The 18523-nt window shown below is 37.8% G+C and overlaps 1 protein-coding gene and 1 long non-coding RNA gene across 2 annotated transcripts; both read right to left on the bottom strand.

Annotated features, from left to right (window-relative positions):
• Nucleotides 1–2198: 2198 nt before the first annotated feature.
• Nucleotides 2199–4604, bottom strand: LOC149051453 (leukocyte tyrosine kinase receptor-like). Its single transcript, XM_089185605.1, has 2 exons — nt 4197–4604; nt 2199–2736 (listed from the first exon to the last, which is right to left on the bottom strand). The coding sequence occupies exons 1-2, from the start codon at nt 4249–4251 to the stop codon at nt 2279–2281; spliced, it is 513 nt and encodes a 170-aa protein (XP_089041731.1). The 5' UTR covers nt 4252–4604; the 3' UTR covers nt 2199–2278.
• Nucleotides 4605–5048: 444 nt separating this feature from the next.
• Nucleotides 5049–11691, bottom strand: LOC149051452 (uncharacterized). The gene is made up of 5 exons (XR_016180931.1): nt 11644–11691; nt 11343–11499; nt 10464–10531; nt 5324–7187; nt 5049–5176 (listed from the first exon to the last, which is right to left on the bottom strand). It is a non-coding gene; the product is annotated as an uncharacterized LOC149051452 (long non-coding RNA).
• Nucleotides 11692–18523: the final 6832 nt, after the last annotated feature.

The following is an 18523-nucleotide window of genomic DNA, read 5'->3' as shown; positions in this document are numbered from 1 at the left end:
TCTCAACATTGAATCGTTGTAAAACCTTGTTTGACAGTTTGACGTCTCATGTGCTTGTCCGACGTGAGCGTCACGCAAGACAAAAAAAAACCGCTTTTCGTTTCTATTTTTATTTTTTTTCGTCGTCGCCTTATAGAAAATGGTCATAAAATTAATCAGCTGGATAAAAGTAACTTAGTAGACGGATTGGTGTGTGATATCGCTGGTTATATCTACTTGTTATTTTTATTTTGACTCGCCCTGCGGGATTGTAAATATACGGCACAATTTGTAAAAATACTTTGCAATGTTACACACAAAATGTCTTATAGGATATGTTTATCAACCATAAATTACGGAACAACAGCGAAAACATCATCGACAAAACTGGTCGTCAAGTTCAATAGCCGTCGTGGCATTTTTCGACAACCTCTGAAAAATTATAATGTATGTAACTACTAACTGAGGTCGGTCGGGCCGGACGGAAAATAATTGGCTCTTAATTAGTCATAATAAAAGGAACTAAGTCAAACCACGATTGGGACGATAACGAGGAAGTGACAAAACAAAATATCTAATGGGCAGAAAAATGCCTCAGCGCGTGTGTTTTAAAACTTTATATGTCTCTTAGCCGTCCTGTGCAAAACAACATGTTGAAATCATCAAAAATTTGCATGGTCTGAGAACTTTAACCCCGAAGTTTAATGATTAATGTTTTCCATGTTTAACTCATGGCTGCTCCCACACGTTTGACCGAATTGAAGTGGGCGCCTCAAGAGACGTTAAACACGTCCAGCCATTTTCAAACTTATAAAGGAAGATGAAAATTCCAATCGATGTCTTCCTTGGCGTTGCCTCCCTGTTATTTTTTTTTTTTTTAATAAGGTATCAGGATTACACGTTCCGAGGTTAGAGTTTACCTTCGCATGTTATTAAAAAGGGCAGCAGCCGAAGGGCTCGAGTAAAGGAAATTTTTATTCAAACATGTGATCAAACATATCAAATCTCTACACACACCATTGCAACTTTGAATTATCTCTCTTTTATATTCAAATCAATGGTATGTGCGGTCTTCCCAAGGCCGTAGCCGTTTCATTGAAATTAATCGCCATTAATGATTCATCTCTACGTTCTTTACGTTAGTGGTCAATAATTACAACTTATTCGATGGTTTCACGAATAATACGCGTGAATGTTTTCCAATCCCTGTGTAGGGCGAGGGAAAACAGAAACTTTCCGTATTTTTTGTCTGTTCTTTAACGTAATATCGTAGCATATCGTGTACGTTCCGTTGCCCTAATACGGTAAACTGCTAGTTTCCTTTCAGCAATGTTACGGTCATCTGACCATGCCCATCTGAGTTGTAACAACATTCATTCTGCTGATCTCTTCCCGAGTTAAACGATCCACCTCCACCCCCACAGGAATCGCTTACACCAGCCCCACTGCTTCCTCAAGAGTACCCCCCTCCACCGCCTGCACCCCCTTTATATTGTGTACCTCCACCACCGCCACCAAAGCCGCCGAACATAATAGGCATTGCGGCCCTGCCCCCTTTCCCTCCGTTGAGAAAAGCCTTACCACCTTCGCTGCCATTTCCTAATACTCCTCCATATTCCAGTCCACTCCTTCCATCTGAGTAAAAACCTCCGCCACCGCCACCTGAACATCAAATAACAAATACCAGTGATATATATTTATAGGTAATCAAACAAATTCGGATTCAATTTGGGGTAAATAATCACGATTTCAGACTAACAACAGCTAAAGTGAACTGTTCAGTTGGAAGCATCCTCGAATAAAATTCTAACGATAATTATAACTACATATTTTTTAATCGAAGTCTTCCCATTGTTATCATTAAGATAACAATTTCCTCGATTGTGATTGGTTTGATTTCCTACTTTCAACTAATTCACTTGCCAAGTTGTTAGTATTGGACAGTTCAATAGGCCAATCATATTCAAAGTTGTAATTAAAATCAACCAATCACAACCTTGAACTCAACAACCATAGAATCAGTGTACAGACAAATGTTCTTTGTCTTTCATAACTTGGCCATTCTTCCTTTCTCGGTAATTGTAATTTTTGAGTAATAAATCCTGATAAACAAAACAGATTCCCGCTGCCAGTCGTCCGACTTTGTTATCACTCGTATGATTACAGACCGAATTGGACTCCACTCAGTCCCATTACCATTACTTATCGTCACGTTTTATTTATAATATAGACCCTGACCTCCTTTACAATCATCAACCGTCTGGGAACCATGTCCATTGCTCCCCCCCGACCATGATCTCTAGCCAGGATTCCCCGTTGTGTTTGCACTGGCATCACATCCTGCATGTCTTGATTGCGGGTCGATTACACCACCACCTCCTCCGGCAATTACCAAGCAGTCGTTTGTTTCTTTGACTACAAAAGATCCACCCCCTCCACTACTTGTGCGTTCACTCTTGCCCCCCTCCTGGCCAACGAGAATTTGAATGATTTCTCCATTAATCAATACAAAAGTACCGCTTATTCTTGCACCTATTCCTCGATACTCGGCGTATATGCCGTCGCGCTGCTCATTGTAACCACCTGCGGCTCCAATTGCTTCTATTCTGTAGTGACCAGAATAAGGCACAGTCCAGAGTTGAATACCTCTCGACAAAGAAACTTGTCCATCGTGATCCTGACCTGCGTAATGATTGTCAAGTGATTTGGGACCAGTGCGTCCTGTTCTGTTCAGGTTTGTAAATACGGCGTTGAACCCTGAAATATGCAGAATAACTGATCCAATAATGTACATGAAAAAAATTACGTGCTTCTTATTGGCTAAAAACGAATGCATTCTCATGTAACGCGAGTGCAAAGTTGAAACTCGAGTGCAAAGCTGTAACATGAGTATAAATTGCAAACATTTCGTCTATCTCGACTTTCTGCGATGTTTTGTCGCACACATTACTAACAAGTAATGATATGATTTCTCTTGCAGTTTGGTGTACTAAGCGCTTTGGAATTTTTCAAAGATAACAAACTGCATTTGCCCTACGCGCTCGTGCAATTTTGTTGTCTTTCGAAAAAATTACTCGTGCTTATTAACACTAAATTGCATTCGAAATCCTGTTATTACCTATACAAAACCAATCTTGAGTGAGGAAACCTAGATGTCAGTTACCAAGGGTTAGATTTTACTAAGACCTCTCTCACTGTGTTAAAACTTGAGGGGGTGAGATTGGGACAAGACCAGGAAGGAAACGGAGCTTTCAAGCCAGAAAATAAAAACAGCCTTTTGGTTTCTATGGTCATAACACATCACAAAAACCATTGACAAGATTTTTATGAAAAAGGAAAAGCCACCCTAAGACTAAGCAAATTGAGTACTTTTCTAGCGAAGTAGTTTTGGTATTTTAAGAATATATTGAAAAGAAACGATACTCCCTTTTTATGATCTAAACTTTATCCTTACAGTAAGCTATTGATGTTATAAGCAAAGAAAAAAAACAGATTTTGACCTTTTTATACGTATAGGTAGTAACATGATTTCGAGTGCATTTTGGTGCTGATAAACAGGAATAAAATTTTCAATGACAACAGATGTGCACGAGCCCTTAGGGCGGGTATAATTTGTAGTCTTTAAAAAATTTACAAGTGATTAGCACACCAAATTGCAAGAGAAATCATGTGATTACTTGGTAATGAAGTACATGAAAAAAGCATCAGAAAAAGGCAAGAAAGACGACGCTATTTAAAATTTGCACTCGTTTTAAATGAGAATGTACTCGTTTTTAGCCAATCATAAGCGTTTAATTTTCTCGTGTTTATTGTTAAATGTTACAACGGGCTCGCTTGCATCAATAACAACCGACTAATTAAAATTAATAATTTTTTCACGAGAATTGATTGTAAGTCGTGGCGATGCGTCAATTAAAAAATACACAATGTCAGCAATATTTAACTACAATAAATGGTACGCTCTATTACTTTTTGAATGTTTTCTGTAAATTTCATTTCTCTCTCCTTCCCCCCATTTCACTGATGTTATCGAACTGCTCACCGATTCCAGGCAATATTGCTTGGAGGGAGAAGAGGGCTTTCAAGTTTCTTTTTTTCAGATGAATTACATGATTTCTGTTGATCGGAGGGTTGTCGGACACCGACTGGGGGAGGGGTGGGAATCCGGAGGCGTGCGAACTACTTTTCCCACTTATTATAACCGACGTAGCTTTTACCTTTTTCACATCCTTTTCCCTTAAAGCCTGATTGACAGACACATGTATAGTCCATAACCGTTATTCCAGGTTGGCATGTGCCTCCATTTAGACACGTTGAACGAAAATGCAATAGGATTGGGTACTAAATAAATAATGAATTGCTTTTTGTACTTTCAAAGTGCTTTTTAGATCAATCTGGTTTTTTTTTCTTTTGGATTATTATTATTATCATTAATATTATTCTATTTTGAACACCAACGCCATTTCAGTAATTCTTTTCAACATAGCTCTCATTTAAGTGTTGGGATGTCATCTCTGTTCCAGTTTGGATTGTTATAGATGGGAATGTTTAATTTGTTGACAAATAATAAGCTAAATGAAAGCTTTAATCCACTACACCACCTTTCTCTTTAGTAGCAGCCTGGAGAAATTGGGAAGTTCAAATATCTTTTTATTTTTCATCATTTCTTTACCACGTTTTGGATATTTTCCGATTTGGCAAACCAAAAAAAAAATCACTAGTATTTGTATTCCAACAGACGGAAATTTCCCAATTTTCGAGAATTCCACGTTATCCAGTCGAAGAAAATCGGATTTTATTTTTCCTTGTACTTTTAGTCCTATTCGGTATACAGTAACTTTTTGCGAACTTTGGCCTTATGTCATTCCTTTTCACTCATCCGTCGAATTACAGCTCACTTGGTCAACCTTTCCAAAAAAAATTGTCAAGTTTTCAGGCCGACAAATCGCCTGCATCATTAATAAGAAAATTTCCTTCACTATGCTTTCGGTATCTGTGTTTCTCTTGTGGTGTGAAAACACCTAAGACTCCTAAGTAACACTTCAGGTCTCGTTAGTTTTGGTTATATAATTAATGAATAACCCACATCTTTTACTCACCCGAGTTCCACTTGAGTACTGTAGGTTCAGGAGCGAGTATTTTTTTTTCCGATTTGATTCGCGGCTCAAGCGCGAGGCCTATAATCTGGTCATGGTTTCTAAAATGTATTTAAAGATAACGGAACTACATCATCAAAATATAAACAAAAATATGCAGTGCATGTGTGTTTGTTTTCTATCATCGCTAAATATCAGAATGAAGGGACATTGCACAACAAAAGATTATTCCTAAAACTTTCTCACACCTTCCAGCCAAAAAGACGACATTTCCAGGGAAATAAACAATGAAAGATGATGTCCTTCAGGGAATGACACAGGTATACTCAAGAAAAAAGAACTCGGTGCTACAATTAGGAGTCGGAGCTACGACCGTCCGATTAGTACTTCAGATGCTCCTCCACTGAGTTGTAGGAGACTCGTGGCAGATCGTTTAACTGAGTCTATGATGACGATCTTCCTTCATGCTGCTAGGAAAGGAATGTCGATTGTGAGGTGAGAAAAGCCTGTTTTTATTCATGGTAATTTGATTTGAAATTTGAAAAAAATTGATAAAATGAAGTACATATAAGGAAGAAGTTGAACTGATAGAAGCAAGCGTTGGATGTGTCAGCAGGCCTAATAGAAAGATAACATTATTCGAACTAAGTGAAAAGAAAAGTGACGTCACCAGGCTGTCTACATATGCACATGATTCTCGGAAACGATTTCGAATAAACTCTCTTTCTAGATGTTTTTAAATCTAGCGAAAAAGAAAAAGAAATGTGTACTAATGAAAAAAGTTAAGCAACCTTTTCACCGGTTTTATATGTTAAAACACACATACACATATGCAGATTTCTTATAAACCTGTAGTTCAGGCCTGCCATGACTTCAAAATTTTGATGTACACCTCAAAAGGAGAAGAAATAAATTTCAAGTTTCTATTATTCAGTTTAGGTTTGTCAGGTAAAATTGAGTCAAACAAAGAAATTTTCACAACTAATTTATTAGGTTAGCCTACCTAGAACAATCAACTTGATGTACAAATAAGACTAGGTATGTACTGATGACGTACAAAAGAACTATCTGTGGTAAGAGGGCAAGCTTTCCTCTCTTCATTTAAAAAAAATTCCCAAGGTTATCATCTTTCCACATGCTCAGTGAAGAGTGAGAGTGAGAGTGCAAGAGACTGATAGTGACTATGCTATTTGAGTAAATATCCAGAGAAGGATAAAAGGCAAGATTATGGTCTGCACAACTTTCTTATTTTAATTTTATAACTTATCAAGCTAGGTCTTTTATATTCTTGCTTTGTGCATTATGCGGATGTCAATTAATTTTACTTTCATGCAGGTCAAAGTAAAAACATGAATTAAAATAGCAGAGCCCACTTTAATTTTAGTCCTAATTGAAGAGGGATTTTTTCCTCTCCAGTTTCCCACCATTTAAAACTTACATATCTTGTGACCAATTCCTAATATCAATCTTTAGTTTGGGTATGAGTATTGATAAGAAACACCATGCATTAATGAAAGCTTGGGCGAGAGTATTTAATGCAATTCAAATAATAATATTACATGTTATAATGTGGCAACTTACACAGCAGAATTATAAATCAATCAATAATAAATCAATCAATCCCACAATTCCAAACCAGGAAATCAGGTGATTGACTAACTTGCTTCAACTTTTGAGGGCTTGAGGTACAAAGAAATAAATATGGTAAACAGTTACAATTAATACAAATTTGAAAGTTTAAAAGCTAAGAGATATACTTTACAATCATTAAATCCTATGCATTTTAGCAGGAAAGCATCGGTTACCACTATAACTTCTCCCAAACATTCATACTTACAGGAAATCATTAACTTTTGTCACTAGGTGGTACTGTACTCACAATAGTTCTACAGACACAAATGCATTTCTCTAAAGTTATCCCATGGCTTATGACTCTACAGGTCATGTGGATGGTTCCTGCTTGGAGACTGACATTTCAATTACCTCAGCAAACTGTAATCATCAGAATTACAAACCAAGGTGTATTTACCAAGTGCTCAAGTTTCAAAAGTAGTGACTTATTTGTTGCAGTGGAGTTCACTCCTTTTTGAGGCCATCTTCAGCTTGATCATCCTGTTACATGTGAAAACATCAAATGTTACTCACATATTCAAATACTTGCTTGAATCAAAGTTATAATTTTTTTAATAACCTGCTTCCTTTAACCCTTTAATTCCTGATAGTGTCTAGCATCAAATTTCCCCTCTCAATATCACCCCTGATAATAAAAAACTAAAGAACCTCTTGATTGTTAAACAAATTCTCCCTGCCAGCACATAACAAAAATGTATTGAGAACAGTAAGGAGAATATGCATACTGATGTTACGGTGTAAAGGTTTTATAATGCCCACCTACCCCTCCCCTAGCCCAACATTAACCCTCACTTGTTATCAATAGACTGTTGTTGGGTTAGGGGAGGGGTAGGTGGGCAGTTGCCCAGATGCTGATGTTGATCCGAAATATAAGGCCATTGATAGCCAAATTTCACAGTGGTCGCCGCCAGAAAAAAAGCAACAGTATCTAAATGCATATTCAATGGAAGACTAGCAAAAGACTGCCCAGGGTAAAAAAACTGTGCACCAAATAGAAAAATGCAAATGTTGTCCCTTAACAACACCAGTAGAGAGTAGCCTCTACAAAAAAAGGACAGGTTGTGTGGTGAGCAGAAGGGAGGCATCCACAGAAGTAAAAAGTTGAGCCAAAGAGCTTTCAGGAAAAAAAAATCTTCACACCAACACAAAAAGATGTGAAAAACATAGGGTCAGTAATATATAAGGAATTCAACTCTGTATGTAAGGAGCAACTGGGAAAGTCCTTTGGAGAAGAAATGTCCATGGTTCCCAAGGCTGGGTGACAAAGAAAGTTTCACCTGTTGAGGCCAAAAAAAAAATCTGTAAAGAAGAGGAAATTTAAAAAAAATGAAGAAAATTGAAAAAAAATGATGTCGACCTTCAAATGGCTCAACGAAAATCTTTCGCAGCCAGGAAAAGGCAAAGAATGGTAGAATGATGAAGCCAAAAGGAGGGTAAAAAATGCCCCCAAGCAACAGAAGAGGTGGCATATTCCCAGTACTGTGGATGGAAACCTAGAGCAGCTAATGCTGGATGTGAACGACTGGAAGACTGTGAACTGGTCTGAGAAGGCCAAGGAGTATCAAATAAGAAGAAAAGGGGCGAGTGTTCCACCACCCAATGCTGGGCAAATCTTGAAGGAGTACCTAAAGTCCTGGGGAGTTAACCCTGATACATTTGATCAGAAAAAGAGGATGGATGTTAACAGAATTTGCTGTGAACAAAAAAATGACATAACATTGTCCAGGAGAAGAGGAATGAACAGCACCAGGAGCTGAGATCTCTCTTTGCTTAAGAAGAGAAACAACTTATTACTGCCCCCTCAACATTCCATTACCTCACTCCTACCCCCTCAACACTCCATTACCCCACTCCTACCCCCTCAACACTCCATTACCCCACTCCTACCCCCTCAACACTCCATTACCCCACTCCTACCCCCTCAACACTCCATTACCACACTCCTACCCCCTCAACACTCCATTACCCCACTCCTACCCCCCTCAACACTCCATTACCCCACTCCTACCCCTTCAACACTCATTACCCCACTCCTCCTTGTCCCTCTTTGCCTTCTCGGCTCTCAAAAGTTTGTGAGATATCAAAGCCATCATATGCTGTAGCTTTTTCAGGTGGCTTTCAAGAAAGGCATACAAATTATCAACAACCTACAAAATCCAAAGTACATGTACCGCAGATGGCAAGTGTATTCCCATTGTACTCACATAAAATGCAGTAATCTAAACCTTTCATTTAAACATGCACCGGCAATGAGAGCCATGCTAGCCCCACCCAAGACCATGACTATTCGTAAATTGTATGGTATCTACTATCACAGTGCTGTGCATCATGCTTCTGTCATCTTCATGCTGGTGTGTCTTTCATTCATCAATGCTATGTTATTGGAAAGGTTTTTTGACAGAATTGTAGCATAACAAGAAAGACATGGAGCAAACATGCTGAAGATTTGGTGCCAAATGCATTTCTTCACATACTGGGAGAAGATATCACTGTAGAGGAAAATACAGTCAGCATTCAAGAATGGGAAATTACAAAGTTGGCAAAGGGGTTACCTGACAGAGCCAACACAACAGTAAGTAAAGACCTTTTAACGAAGAAGGCAAGATTATGGCAGGCTCAGCTGGAGGTAATAGGTGATTTCCTGCTTCCAGGACCAGGGGTTTGGTGGCACTGGAAGATGATGGTTCCGTAGAGTTCCATGATGGTCCTAGTGAAGCCACACATCACACAGAGGGTCCTCACATCTTTCATTTCAGATCTAGTTTGGTCAAACCCATTCAAACCAGTTTGGAGACTGCTTGGAAACAATATTCTGAGAAACCCGAAGAACTGCCTCTACACCAGCTGAGAAGTAAGAGTGGGGAACTAGTTTACAACAAGTTACATCTCAGTGATGACAGACCCTCAGCTACTGAAGAATGTCAGATAGAAGAAACTTATCTCCGTACCAAACCACAATGTATTTTGCATTCAAGTTATTATAGTAGTCAATGATAAAATGTCAGGGAAATGAAACATGTAAAAATGTACATGTACAGAAAATGTGAGGGAAAATTGTATTTTTTTTAGAGAAGAATCACAACTTGAAAACTTACATGACCACATACAGAGTGACATAGAACAAGGAAAGGAACAACAACCTCTAGAAAATAGCAAAGAGCCTCTAGAGCAAAACCAACTTCCACAGCTTTCAGAGCATGAGATTTGTTCTAGATCAGATGAAAGTAACCAGTCCCTCACTTAAAAAACAACAAAAGCAGCAGAGGTTGCACTAGGTAAAACACCTGAAGTGATACAGCTTGAAAAATTGTGCAACAACCTCAACCGCAACCCCAAATCCAGATATTGTGCCAACAGGTATGAAAACCACCTGGCAAAAATACAAATTCTTGTCCTGAAGGCTACTAAGCAACTACAGTCTGATATAAAATTATGGGATGCAACCTTTTTGATGTAGAATAACTGGCTTCCCAATGCCAATGAGAATGAGTTATCAGATGAGGTAACAAATACTCTTCATGAGAAAAAAGTTGCTCTGAAACTGCTACAATCCTGGAGGATTACAGTACATTTATAAAGTATTTTAATCAAGCATTCTTACATTATTTTATTCCCTTAAATGATTTAGTCTGGCCATTTAAAAAAAGGTAATAAGTTGCTTGAAAGTGATTGATGTCCATCATTTTTACCACTGAAAGCTTCGGATTAAGAGCAAATTTGTTACTGGTAATTAACACTTAGTTACTAATCGCTCACCTTCATCATAAGCAAGTCAAAGATTATGTTTGACTGCAAGATAGCTGTGCTGTTGAGCTATCTTGTCCCTATGGATTGAAAAAATACACTTTGAACATGAAATTAGAAAAGAAGTCTCATGCAACAGTTTTTACTTAATTTACATTACTTGACTTCAAATGCTAGATGGCTTTAATTTCACAAGTTGCATAACATGCACTGACGAATGTGGAAGTTGTATAAGGATGTAAATAAAAATCATAGTTGAGAAAAGGTAATGTTCAGATTCCTATTTACAATGTTCATGTATGATTGAGAATGTTTGTGTTATTCGTAACAGGTAAGCAAATCGAAGTCATTGTTAACCAAGGTGAAAGACGACATCCCAATTCAGTTTGTTACCTCTCTTGAGATCGATTCAATCTAAAACATATAAATAATCATGTACTTTTAATTTCGCTGCACATGTATAAGAACACATCTGTTGACGTGTAGTTTTTTGGTCTATCTCATTAATTCGAAATTTACATGCCTTGTAGACTGAGTAATAAATTCTCTTTGTTGAAGCTCATTTAGATACATTTACCCACAAAAGTGTTGTACTGTAAATCGCCGTTAAATTTCGGACTCGGGAGCCAAGGCAATTAAATTTGATAATTTGATTACGCTACGAGTAAGTTTTCACTCCGCAGTTTATCAATTTCCACCTCATCCTACGTTGACGAGAATGGAAAATTTCCGAAACATACCAAAATTTATTTTAATCCATAATTTAGTAAACGAAAAAATGCACTTTCCTTGAATGAAACGTTCGTTATTTGAATTTACGCCTCAGAGCATTATGGTAGCTACGGCAAATTGGAGCTAATTTGTCTAATTAAACACAAAACTACCACTCACCTCAGCTTTAGACCCCACATCTGCACGAAAACAACGTATTCTAAAAAAATTTTCGGTAGATATCCATCTTCGCCTCATCAAAAGCGTAAACGCTCTCTGATCTTAACTTCGAATACACCATGCGATACAAGCGACTAAATACAGGAATGGTTCCGATCTGTAATTGGATCATAAAAATAGTAAAAGTTAATAAGTTACATCTTAACTCGTGAGTATTGTTAACCGCGTATCTCAAAGCGGAACAATGAAATATCAATGCGAGTGAAAACACCGATGTGTCAAACAAGAAATGGTTACTTACGTAGCGAAGGGCCGGCAGGCAGCCTTTCTTGTTCAGCGAGGTCGTTCAGCGATATCCCGGCGACGAAAAAGTCCTCTACTGACTAGCTCCGCTGACTAAACTGATTTAGTCAGTTCAGGCGGACGACCAGAGACTAGAGCCATTCTTCTATTTCACCGCATAGTTCCGAATCAAACCTTTATCAATAATTTTTTCAATAATTTTTTTAACTTTTTTTTTTTTTAACAATTTTTTAAAAAAAATTAGAAAAAATTAAAACTAAACTAGTGAGCAGCGCTGTGCGAACAGTAATTGTAAAACTTCTTTATTCTCTGACGCGTTTCGTCTAACTGTCGTAACCTTCTTCAGGTAGTTTTACAAGTTAACACTAAACGCCTACATTTATAAGCCATTGTCAGTGGATACTGCGGGGGCCAATGACCATAAGGGCTTGGCTGGACCTACGAGCAGGAATAGGCAAAGTTGTGAAGAATTTGAAAATTTCTTTTGAAAAATTTTTAGGCAAGGTGAGAAATATTTTTGGGAGCCATGGTCTTAGCTAAAAATTTTGAAATTTGAAAAATTGAAGCGGTTTTTTTACAGATGATGCCTGGCAAGCAGTTGGCAAATTAGGTTAGGATGGCTCTTGTAATTTACAGAAAATGTGGTTTATGTTCTACTCATTCTTTCTTAAGTTTAAGTGGTATATATGCCTTGCCTAAAACAGTAGTGTGATACAATAGCAAACGAAATATACTCGTTCCAATACAGCGTCATGTGATGAACAGCCTTCATTAATTTTAGAACAAGTTCTATAAAATCATTTTACCCTTTCTTGTTATAGCCGAAAACTGTTCGAAGATCGGTTGTACCATCATTGCAAACAGTCAAGGTACTTCGACATGATTCAGTGCCAGAGCTACTACCACTGGTTTGACTGGTAAGACGTTTTTTTGGTTTGTTTGTTTTTTTTTTCCTTTTTTAGGTCTAATGGAGTTGTTAGAAATTACCAAGCAAAATTAATCCGCGACTTTCTTCCTTTAGGTGTTATGCAAAAACAGATGAAGAGCACGCTAGTGAATTTGTCCTTCACGTGAACAATAACCGAGAAAATCAGTTTTCCACGAAAAAAAAATCTCTCGATTGCGGCCAAGCCATATTTCTCCAGCAGAGCATACAGTAAATTAAAAACATCGGTAGCAGCGTCACGCAACATTGCGTGATTTTCCAAACGTGACATGCAGTTGCTCAACTTAGAAACTACATGGCCCTGTAGTAATAAAAGAGGGATTCATTTGCAAGCACTGTAGACTTCAGCATAAGCAGAACCTAATAAATCGCTCTCTCAGCTTTTATCTCAGTGTACAAATTATTTAGCCGGAACTAAAAATAATTAATATACGCATGAGTTGGAGCCATTCCTGTCTGCGGTGAAATACACGAATGGCTCCAGTCTCTGGTCGTCCGCCTAAACTCACTAAATGAGTTTTGTCAGCGGAGCTTGTCAGCAGATGACTTTTCCATCGCCGGAATATCGCTGAACGACCTCGCTGAACAAGATAGACTCTTCCCTCTCTTCGTTATGTAATTAGCCATTTCTTATTTGAATCATCGGTGTTGTCACATTGATATTTCATTGCTCCGCTTCGAAACATGCGGTTAACAATACTCACGAGCAAGGAGTTAAGATATAACTTATTAACTTTTATTATTTTTATCATCCAATCACAGGTCGGAGCCATTCCTGTATTTAGTCGCTAGTCTATGCGACAACGGCCGCCATTTTTTTAAGTCTTGAAACTCTGCTGGGGGTCTCGAACCAAGATAGAACCCAGGCCTTAAACTACTTGAGTTTCCTCGCGTTACTCTTCGCTAGATATTTTCCTTTTTACTTACGTCTTTCTTGTTCTCTTTCGCGTTCTTTCACCGTATAAACCATATTGGTGTCCTCTTCCAACTTTCTTGCGCGTTTCTCTGGACTCACTTACTTCTTGTTTTTTTTTTTGGTCGCTCAGTCTCTCTCTTTTCATCCTATTTTCACTCAAAACCCTCTCTCCACGCACTTGAATCATAACAATTTCCTCCTGTGACAAAGCCTTGATTCTGCCTGTATTGTTGCTCTGCGAGTTGATTAGAATTTACAGAATACTGAGAATTACTGTTCAACTACAACCTCACCAGTTTAATTTCGCGCTCAAAACGCGGGTTGAAGATTATTTGCTTACGCGGCTTCACATCCACCAACCCATGTGAAGCCCTCGTGCATGGCCTAGCCGTGTGCCCGCGGTACGCTACACTGAAGCTCGACACTCGAGTATGCGCACTTCATTGTCATCAGCCGGTGTTTCCTGGCGCACACTAATGGGTATCCAAGTTACGCGCGCAATCGCGCCTGCGCATTACCTTCTCCCTCACCCTTCCACCCAAGATAGTGCCCGTAGTACAGTTGGCCGCGCATGCTAAAAGTGGCACTTTGTACGGTCGGTCGTACGGTCGTACGGTCGCACGTCCAAATTTTTTCGGCTGGATGGGTTACCACTATTTCGTATAATTGTGGGGGCTACGGTTCGCGCGCTGCGAGCTCCGCTATAAAGGTTTCGAGTTCGTCGTTATAACCGAATTTATCAACATTAAAGTTCCATGTAAGCTGTTTTTTTCCAATTGTCTTTTTTTTCACCCGAAGTTGAATTCAATTCCATTTTAAAGGAAATAGTTCTTGTAATGAGAAATTGTTGTATTACAATATCCGATATTGAATTGGTTTCCGGCGAGCTGAGTTACGGTGCAGCGGATCTCTGTATTCGATGCTCTTATTTAACCCTTTAACTCCCAGAAGTGATCAACAAGTAACTTCTCCCTATAATATCCATACATTATCCCACAAAAAAGCAGTGAGAATATTCAAACTGATCAGGCAAAAGTTGTTTTCCCAATCTAACATCAACTTCTCATAACTAATTGACAAGAAAATGTAAAGCAGCTGGAATGGAGAATTGACAATCAGATCTTGGGAGTTAAAGGGTTAAAAAATTGTATTTGATTCAAATTTTTTATCAATATCTCTTGAACAAAAATGATGATACATGTCCACTTTTGGATAAGAATTTACTTGCCTAAATTGAATTATCTCTGAAGGTGTAAAAGATGTTATGAACACTCGATGCTAAAATTCTCATCCACGCACGGTTATCCAATACCTCATATATGCATGAGCATTAGTAAACAATTGTGAGCTTAAGAAGGCTGTACATCGGCCAATTTCCCTCACTGCATTTTAAAGACCGAGACGAAGGCTTCGTCAGCAAAGGATCAAAGGATATATTACATGATAACAAAATATTTTCCTGCACCATTGAATGACCAAATGAATCTTTTAGTCTCGTTGTGATTTTTACTTTGTTTGTTTTCATTTGGGACGAATCTGTGACCTCTGTTATAGCCAAAATTGTTGGAAAAGCTTTTATTCATGTGACAAAAAAAACTGTTTAGATACAAAAATTATACAGGCTACAAGCATTTCTTTTCTTTACTCTTTTGTGGGGAATCAAAGTGGGAATCGAAAGAAAATACATTTTTCACTCTTGGGTAGCCGATCAGAGCACAGGTTTCCGGCTCGCTCGCGGGTCCTACCTTAACGTATAAATAGCCAAATTGGGTAAGTGTGTCAACAAAAATGAAAATTTCAACCCCAAAACCACGATGCATACGGTTTATTGATCATGTATGAAAACGAAACCTCGCCAACCACATCATTAATTATTCTGGTTTTTTGAAGAATTTGGAACGTCCTTCAACCTCCTCGCGAAACTTGACACATTAGTCGTCGACGGTGAATAAATGTTTGTCTTCAAATGTTCGAACTACGTATCTACAAGGTGGTTAGTAGTATCATTTCTAACGGGTTATCTGTCAGAGTTCAGTTTTAGTAGATATACCTTTTCGCGCGATGACGGACAAAATGGGCACGATGTTTGAGTGTTTACATCGTGCGTCGGAAGATAAAAATGTGGGCTCAGTAAAGACTGATATTGGAGCAGAATTCTGTTGTGTAGGGCTTGAACCCTCGACCTCCCGCACAACAGCCCGGCGCCCCACAACCTAAGCAGCAAGCAGTGGTTTAACGACTATCACATTAACAAAAAAAATTTAAAAAGTAGGATGTTTATGTCATTGTGCTATACTCCAAATTAAAGAAATTAAAGCAAGCAGTGGTTTAACGACTATCACATTAACAAAAAAAATTTAAAAAGTAGGATGTTTATGTCATTGTGCTATACTCCAAATTAAAGAAAATGAAAATCTAAAAGATCTTGTATGAGGCCTAGTCTCAAATTGGGGTATAAATAGTGAAACAGCATAGCTCCAAAATAGAATCATGGATCACGAAATAAGCAGTGATACACGATTTTTTGTTTCGAGTTCGATGAGCTCATATTCAGCTTCTTCAATACTGTTGGTGTTACCAAGTGCACCGTTTTGTTACACATTTGTGGGGCAAATCACATTTTTCACAGGAGTTAAGGTGAGGACAGAATAAGTTAATAGCGACCTAATACAGTAAATGAGATAAATGGGTATTGAATTAAGATACAAATAGAAATAATTTGAAACATGAGACAAAAGAATGAAAGAAATATCGATCTTATTTACTTGTCACGAACGCAGGATCGAATCTTAGACCATCGGATATTACGATCAGAAGTTCTCACTTCTCGTTAATGAGCCATGACATACAGTGGATACATAAAGGATCATCCTGCATACTGCTTGGATCATCAATGTCGAAAGTTTCATGTCTTCAAATACATAATGATAGAAAGGAAATTTCAAACTTTTTCGTGACAAAGGAAAAAATCATTTTTAACCGACGACCGAAAAAAAAAAAACCCTATCCGTCAGATAAGGTTAAACGACAAATATCAATGCTGACATGTAGATAAACATACCAGACCTTGAGGTAGCTTATTTATCTTCCCACAAGGGATCTACGAGATACGGGATACGGGATCTATGATACGATCTATCACTTGCCTGTACGAACTGTTATACAATTATTTATGGTCTCGCTTACTGCATCCAAACTCAGCAAAGAATTCCGGAGCTCAAAGAGACAGAGAGCTAGGGCCTCAGATTTTTCCTCCGACTTAAAGACAACTGGTTCAGTAAAAATTTATTCATAAAATTCCTGTAGGATACACTGATGGTTTCTGTACACAAAGATGCATGGAGTACACAGATTTTACAAATTTTTAATATCTTCCTTGGATATTTCTTTAAGAACAGTATTTATGGTATTCGCTTTAATTCCTTCCAAGAAGTGAAACGATTTAAATGTGCTTTTCTTTAGATACAACGAGAAGTCAAGTATTTTTCTTGGAAAAGAACTTTATTGGAGCTAAATTTATTGCAAGTAATCTTCAGGTGAGGAAAAATAATGTAGAAATATGTAGCATATTATAATCGAAAGACGAGAAAAGTGGCAAAAAAAATTTACATAAAGAATACATATTATTGATGTGATTTCTTTAGCTTTGTATCTCCCTCTGGTGATTACACCGGACAGCTACGCTTTTGACTGCAAAAATATTAAGTGCAGAATTGGCGGGAGTTGTTTACAAGAAAAACGCTTACCGTTATTATTTTTAGAAACTTTATGAAGTCGTCTCGGTGAGAGTAGAAAACGAAAATTTGATAGAACTGTAACGCTAATGGGAAGATGACCAAAAACAAATGTGTATCATATTGAACGAGGGATATATCAAGTTGATCACTTGAAGAGAAATTGCATTGGTACAATATAACTCACGGTGTGAATTCACCCTTATCGATTCAGTTACGGCAGAGTGTAACATGTCCTGCTCTGAGAAGAAAAGGGGTTTTGCGGATTGCGAGTGTTTTGCACTAAAAGGGAAAAAGCTGAATTTAAATTACAGAATTTATTAATCGCCATGGAGAAACATGTAAACAAGTAATAATCATAAAAAGAATAAAAAAACAAACAAACAAATAAACAAGCGCAATAACTTTCTTAAAGAAGAAAAGTAATTTTGATCACGAAACTGGGCATTAGACGAGGTAAGATCTTTCAAACGCGTCAATATGTAACCATCATTTTTTCATCGAAATTGTTGTAAAGCAAAACGTTATTCTCAATATTTTGAGGCATGTAGATTTAACAAATGACATCGTTTAGAGATCAGAGGGATTCAGAGGATCAATTTTCATTCTGCAACTGATTAGAGTTGTAGAGCTAATGTTGTCTTTAATGAAAGATCGCAATCTTATTTTTCTTGCGGCTGACAACAATCAACTTTAATTCAGTCGAATTTACTCGGTTTATTGTTGTCAGATGCCGAAATGTTTCATTGGTTTCTCTCATTTGACTCGTGGTTCAATAGTTTGCACGCGATGCAATTTCCTAAATCCTTAAATTCCTGGAAGTGATATAACTTGTAGAGATTTAAATGTACGTGATCGTTATGTGGCAGAAGCGCGTGAGGAGTATGTGACAGAGCTAGATAACGTGCTGTATATAATTATAGCTCTTGTCAAAGTCAAAACCAGCAAATATCTCTCCAAAACAAACGAAGTTTGAAACAAAGCTCGAGGTTGAAAAGAAAAATACACAATTCCTACGTTTCTTTTGATATCGTAACATTCGCGATATGTGGTAAGACTAACGGTAATATGGTTGTCGGTGAAATACCAGAATTTTTTCAGTTTCCAAGACGTGACATATGCATATCCACCGCACGCTGTAAATGTACCAATTTCCTTCACATATTAAAATATCAAGGTCGTCATTAGAACCGAATTTATCAACATGACAGTTTTACTTTCCATGTAGGCTTTTTTTATGTTATTTTTTACCTGAAGCTGAATTCAATTCTTTTTTAAGGAA

Source organism: Pocillopora damicornis, chromosome 1 (assembly GCF_964200805.1).
Source record: "Pocillopora damicornis chromosome 1, jaPocDami1.2, whole genome shotgun sequence".
NCBI classification, from domain to species: domain Eukaryota; kingdom Metazoa; phylum Cnidaria; class Anthozoa; order Scleractinia; family Pocilloporidae; genus Pocillopora; species Pocillopora damicornis.
This window is presented reverse-complemented; position numbering and strand designations above follow the sequence as displayed.

Bases quoted from the DNA above. Each gene is read 5' to 3' on its own strand.
- LOC149051453 (XM_089185605.1), bottom strand. From the start codon at position 4,251: ATGGACTATACATGTGTCTGTCAATCAGGCTTTAAGGGAAAAGGATGT. The intron at 2,737-4,196 runs GTAAAAGCTACG...TGCATATTTCAG, and splicing joins GGGAAAAGGATGTGAAAAAG to GGTTCAACGCCGTATTTACA.